Below are 6929 nucleotides of genomic sequence, written 5' to 3'. Positions count from 1 at the left end.
GTACTTTAAGTACTTTAAAAAAAGAATGAATTTCAAGAACGTGATTCAGTTATATATCTATTATTTCTATATTTTTTATCACCCTAAGATAGAAATCAAATAATACTCAAGAGAATTTAATTTGATGTTATATACCCTAACTAAGTCAACTAGAGCATTTAGTGAGTTGAAAAAATTAGGATTATCCTACCATTTTTTCCCTCTTTTCTTATGTCAAAATATTATTGAATTTAAGATGGGAGTTTAATTAACTAGACCTATGTATGTGAAGCTGTGAACCCTGTTATTTGTTACAGATTTTTATTTTGCTTCCTCTTTGTTCCTCTCTAGTCGCTTCTAATGTCGGTCTTTACCCAAAAGATGAACACATAGAACATGCATTGTTGTTATATATTCCATGGACGAAACTTGTTAATATGACACTTTTTGCTTTGGACAAGGAACGTGATCCCTGCCATACACCTTTACTAATGGTGAATAGAAAAGACAATTAGGGGAGTGACCCTCGCTTTAATTAGGATAGTTACGCACTACCCATCCCAATATATAGAGAGTCCTTAATAACTTCAAATCAATCTTTTCTCATGTTTCATAGTAAAAGATAGGGCAATTTACGTATTTAAATAAAATGGACGAATCCTTTATCCAAATGTGCAAAATAGATAGTTGTTACGTGCATGTGCAAATTCTCTATTCTATATAAACCGTGGCAACCAACCACGGTTTTTAGATTGTACATAAACCGTGGCTGGCAGGGACGGTTTATGGGGAAATTTTGTTGCGTGTAAACCGTGGGAAGTTCCAGCGGTTTATGAAGGAGGCGTGGAAGGCATAAACCGTGGTAGGCTACCACGGTTTATGAAGAAGGTGCAATGGTCATAAACTCTTGTGGGTTACCGCGGTTTATGTAGTTGGTTGATTCGTGTAGCGCTTCGTGCACGAAAGGGCACTTGGGAGGTTAGGAGGTACAACGGGCCACACACATGCTTGGCAACCTCTATTTCAAGTGATCACCGTCAGCTGGATTATCACGTTATCTGTGCGAGGATTCTTCCTTTGGTTAGGGCAGATGCTGCGGTTACGGTAAAGGTACTACAACAAGCGACAAAAGCCGACTACGGATTCAGGCCTAGTTATAGGAAGGTTTGGATGGCCAAGCAGAAGGCAGTGGCACAAATATATGGAGATTGGGAAGAGTCTTACGCGGAGTTGCCACGTTGGATGCTAGGGGTCCAGTTGACAATGCCCGGAACAATCACGGTGTTGAAGACCTCTCCTGTTCGGCTTGGTGGTGAGGTTGATGAGTCGACGGTGTACTTTCACCGGCTTTTCTGGACATTTCCACCCTGTATGGAGGCATTCCGGCATTGCAAGCCCTTCGTCAGTATTGATGGTACCCACTTGTATGGGAAGTATGGAGGGACGCTGCTGTTGGCGATAGTTCAGGACGGGAACTCGAACATCCTCCCGATAGCATTTGCCCTTGTGGAGGGCGAAAATGCAGAATCGTGGTCATTCTTCTTGTCCAACCTCCGAGAGCATGTGACTCCTCAGGAGGGTATACTTGTTATCTCTGACAGGCATAATGGGATCAAGGTAGCGCTTAAGGCACCTGAGACTGGGTGGCTGCCTCCCCGGGCTTTCCGAGCCTACTGTATTAGGCATGTGGCTGCGAATTTCGCCCTAACGTTCAAAGGTAAGGACTCAAGGAGGATGTTGGTGAATGCTGCGTACGCAAAGACTGAAGCTGAGTTTTACTACTGGTTTGACATCATGCGGACTGAAAATCCAGCAATGTGTGACTGGGCCAACCGGATGGAGTACGACAAATGGACCCAACATGAGGATGGTGGTCGACGGTTCGGGCACATGACCACCAACATCAGTGAATGTGTGAACTCCGTGCTAAAGGGAACTCGCAACCTCCCGGTCACATCATTGGTTAAGTCAACTTACAGGAGGCTTGCTCAGCTATTTGTGGAACGGGGACAGACAGCAGAGGCACAACTCGGATATGGGAATGAATTTTGTCAGGCATTAGTCAAGGCTATTGATCGGAACCTAAGAGACTCTAGGTGCTTCACTGTGACGTTATACGACAGGCATCAGTCCGAGTACACCGTCGCGGAGACGACACCAACCGGGAGCTTCTCGCTGGGTAGCTATAGAATTTCCCTTAAAGATCACCGATGCGACTGTGGCCACTTTCAGGCGCTGCATTATCCTTGTTGCCACGCCATTGCGTGTTGCGCCTACTCCCGCCTTAACTGGGCGTCATATGTTCACGAGGTGTATCGTATGAGTGAGGTGTTCAACGTTTACAAGCAGGGGTTTTTCCCACCTATCCCTGAAGGACTATGGCCTCCATATGCTGGGCCTACTATCATTCCTGACCCTAATATGCGGCGTGCAAAGGAAGGTCGTCCAAAGGCAACCAGGATCCGTGGAAGTATTGATCAGTCTCAGGAGAACCAGCCGAAGCGTTGTGGGCTATGCCGTCAGGCTGGGCATACGCGGAGGAACTGTGACCAGCGAAGACAGAGTGGTGGAAGGGATGCCTAGATCTCATGTCGTCTAAAATGTCGTGGGAAACTGTTTTAGTTGTTTTAGGAACTTGATAATTTTAGTAACGTATGGTTGGTTAAGTCTATGACTGTCAACATGTTTACTTAATGCAAAAATTTCAGATGAATAAATTCCTGTTATTTTACATGTTTGATTGAATCACTTTGTTATCGTTCATATTGTGCATGATAATTGTGACGGAAGAGTTACATATAAAAGAAGCTGAAACCGGTTTAACTACATAGTCAAGAGAAAAATAACATTTCACAGAAGTCTCAAAGCCATAAGTCTCACTAGCATGCTAAGTACATAAACTAACAAAGTCCCTACCAGACGGGAAAATATGACATAACTAATCAGAATCCTCAATGGTGTCACTGTCATCATCGTCGAACTGGCCAAGCAGGTGACCTCCGGTGCCACACAAAGGAGGACGCCTCACCCTCCTCGGTCTCTGATCTGTCGCTGGTGCTGATGGCTGTGCAGGAACCACACTGAATGCAGAGGCTCGTGTCCCTCCTAACGCGAACTATGGGTCAGACGGAGATGCTGCAGGCTCGTTGAGGTCAACGGCCAACTGAGCCTGAACGTCGTCACTCTGTGGCTGCTGATCAGCAAACTGGGCATGCTCCTCAGGCATCTGTGGCCTATAATGGGTACCATCATCATCCCTGAGCATGTCTGCTATATCCCTGTAGAACTCGGACTCAGTAACAGGATCATCAATGTCCATCCCGACAGCCGCGGTAGTAAACTCAGCAAAAGCATGTGGGGTCACGTTCCCAAAGAGCTGAGAGCTACTACCCACGTCAAAGGTCGGCTGATCCATAGCTGAGGCTGAACCAACTACGTCCTCACCGGGCACGTGCTGAGTGCCGTCATCCTGCACGGATGGTCCTCTATCACGAGCACCTCCACGGTCATGCCGCCCAGCCTGCCGTCTGCCTCTACGTCGAGGAACACGGTAATCCACTGCATCCCCAGGCTCAGCTCCAGGGACGTCCTCCTCCAAACGGTCAGCAAACAACCTCCACTTGCGATCGGTGGTCCGGGTCCCTATACGGCGACGCCGATCGACTCGTCTGTTATCTGGTCTGTCGTAAACGTGCACTCTAGGAGGTGCCTGGGACGACCCTCTGTGACGAGCCTCCTCAGTCAACACAATCGGCCTAGGATCCTGAAATGCAACATCTGGGAATAGGAATCTGTGCGCCACACGACACCACCACTCCAGGTACTCTGTTGAGGGACCGGGGTCAAGGACTCGATCGACCCATATGACTGACTGGAGCCGGTTCTCCCAAAGCTGATGCCACTCCTAATAATACGTAGAAAACCACCGGTCCCCACCCCTACCATCCTTCGCATGAAGCCAATCTATGTTCAGAGCTGACTGAGGGAGATGCTGAACACCGCCGAACTGGGGTAGAACCCTATCGACCTGATGCCACTCAATCGCAGCAAAATATATCAGGCTAGTGACGGCCGTCCATAGCCTACGGTGCTCGTCAAGTAGTATCTCCGGATGAATAATAGCAGCAACCTCAACAGAAGAATAAGGCTCCCACACAAACTGTATCGAAACAGTAAGAGTTTCATCAGACAATGACATTTAAGAAAAACCAGTTCAAGTATTAGCAATAAATAAATGACTCACATCGTGGACACGCAATCGATCCAATGCAAGGCGTGCGGAAACTAATCTTTGTGCCCCTGCATCGTTCCTCGGCATAAAGGTCGCCCACCTACAATTTTAATTGAAATGATGCCAAAACAAAGAATAACACATGCTGTTCTACAATTTATGAACGGAAAATAGTAAACCCTACCTGGAAGCAAGAGGAAACCCGAATCCGTCAAAACCAGTGGGCCTCAGAGTGGGAAACCTCCAGAAAATCCAAGACTGTAGTAGCTGTAGCGGCCCAGCCAAGTTAACAATGTTTCTGTTTGTCCCACGACAAAGACACCTATACAACCAGGCCAGTGCAGCCGAGCCCCAGCTATATCTGCCCAAGTCGTCCAATGATGCCAAATAAGGCAACCAGCGAAGATGGACCCTGTTTGCATTCTTGTCCGCAAACAGCTGAGACGACAACAGCATCAGAATATAAGCACGTGCGTATATACGCACGGTCTCATCACTAGCATCTGCTGGGAGAACCCGGAACCTCTCGTGGAACCATGTGTAGCACACTGTCATCTGCTTTACTTTACTCTGTGGAGGTAACTCCCCAAATAACTCCCGGAACCACACCCATGCTGGTCTACCGTGTTCCATCAGATTCTCAAACTCAGTCAGGCACTCGTTAACGGGCGCACCATCGATCGGCAAACCCAGCTGATATGCGACATCCTGCAAAGTAATGGTGCACTCACCAAAGGCCATGTGGAAGGTGTGGGTCTCAGGACGCCACCGCTCAATAAATGCGCTAAGGAGAGGCTCATCAACCCAGAACCACTCACTGTTTAGCCTAGCCAGATGATACAAGCCCGCGGTCTCCAGATACGGTATAATCCGGTCATGTAACGGCATATTCTATTGTCTCCTAAGGGCGCTAATAACCCTACTAGGCTGCAAAATGTGGGTAACAAAATCCCTTAACATTAATATCAATATTTATATAAATAATATTAATCATAATAACAATAAAAATAAACATCATAAAATATTTTTACTAACAATAATCCTAATAATATCAATATTTATATTAATAATAATAATAATAATAATAATAATAATAATAATAATAATAATAATAACTAACCTCTTCGTCGATATATCCTGCCATGTGAGCAACGCCATTTAGTCGGTACAAGCGATCTTTACCCTCCATTGGCTCCACCACCCACCCCTCCTTCAAACCTCCAAGGTTTTTCCAAATCCTCTCAACACAACAAGCTTGAGAATTTTTTTGCTGAGACAAATGATCCGTCCCAAGCTTCAGCGGATTAGGTTTATATAGCCCCTAACACATAAACCGTGGGAGGTTAGAGGGGTTTCTGTTTATTGCGCAGTCTTCATAAACCGCGGTGGGTTACAGGGTTTTATATTTGATTCAACTTCTTCATAAACCGTGGTAGCCTACCACGGTTTATGCCTTCCACGCCCCCTTCATAAACTGCTGGAACCTCCCACGGTTTACACGCAACAAAGTTTCCCCCTAAACCGTCCCTGTCAGCCACGATTTATGTACAATCCAGAAACCATAGTTGGTTGCCACGGTTTACATAGAATAGGGTTTTTGCACATGCACGTAACAACTATTTGTTTTGCACATTTGGGTAAAGGATTCATACATTTTATTTAAATAAGTAAATTACTCTAAAAATACTTTAAAATTAAGATATGGCAAATAAGTACAGTAGTTAAATTTGTTAATAAGATGGTCTTTAAAAAAATTAAATAATTAAAATTTTTAAAATATTTATACTTTATTTATTAGTAAAAATATTTAAATTTTGTTTATTAATGATGATTTAAATAAATATTCTAAAGATATTTATTTGTTACCAAAACTTTAAAAAATTATAAAATTTGTTAAAGTGGACTCATAAACTATATATATATATATATACACACACATACGGCAAACCATTGGAATACCGGAATTACTTGACATTTTTTGTGATCTATGTTAACCTACTCCATTCTATAATAATTTACTGTTCAGAAAAAAGTTTAACTTTCATCGTGATTATAAAGAAATATAAAAAAATTATTAAAATTTATTATATTTTTTATATTTTTAATTATTAATTTAATTTTTTTAATTTAATAATTTAATAATATATTTTAATTTATACTTTTAAATATTAATAATTAACTAATGACCAAAATTAATAAATTGTTCTGTTCCTCTTACATTATATTCTCATAGTTGAATAATGCAAATAAGTTGTATTGATGAGAATAATCTGATCGAGTAAATACATATGAAGGCGAGAAGTAATTAACACACCATTATTTGTTGGTATCTAGATATTAGATATTTTGATATAGACACATACACTGTCACCCTTAGTTTGTGTATGTGATATCAATCATCATAATCTAAAATCAAAACCATATATGTGGTTTGTCTTTAATCTTATTATATTTTCTTGCTCATCAAGATATATTAGCGAGCTTTGTTATTGTATGTTGGTTGGTTTGCTTTAATAACCGAACCAACAACTTGCTTATCCATAAAAAACATCAAGACCCCACAAAGCAATCTCACTGCATATACAGCTAAACCATTATTTTCCCCATTTTTTTCTTTTTCTCCGTGACTGACCCATTTAATTTGATTTATATATATAATATTATAACATCATCACTCCACTTATTAAGCCATGTCATTCACAACTTCACTATAAAAAAA

The 6929-nt window shown here is 42.4% G+C and overlaps 1 protein-coding gene across 1 annotated transcript; it reads left to right on the top strand.

Annotated features, from left to right (window-relative positions):
• LOC107611250 lies at positions 1150–2562 on the top strand. The gene has a single exon (XM_016313201.1). It carries the CDS (start codon positions 1150–1152, stop codon positions 2560–2562), a length of 1413 nt encoding a protein of 470 aa, XP_016168687.1.

This window comes from Arachis ipaensis, chromosome B01 (assembly GCF_000816755.2).
Source record: "Arachis ipaensis cultivar K30076 chromosome B01, Araip1.1, whole genome shotgun sequence".
Taxonomy (NCBI): Eukaryota; Viridiplantae; Streptophyta; class Magnoliopsida; order Fabales; family Fabaceae; genus Arachis; species Arachis ipaensis.
The sequence above is the reverse complement of the archived record's forward strand: the minus strand, read 5'-3'. Positions and strand labels throughout refer to the sequence as shown.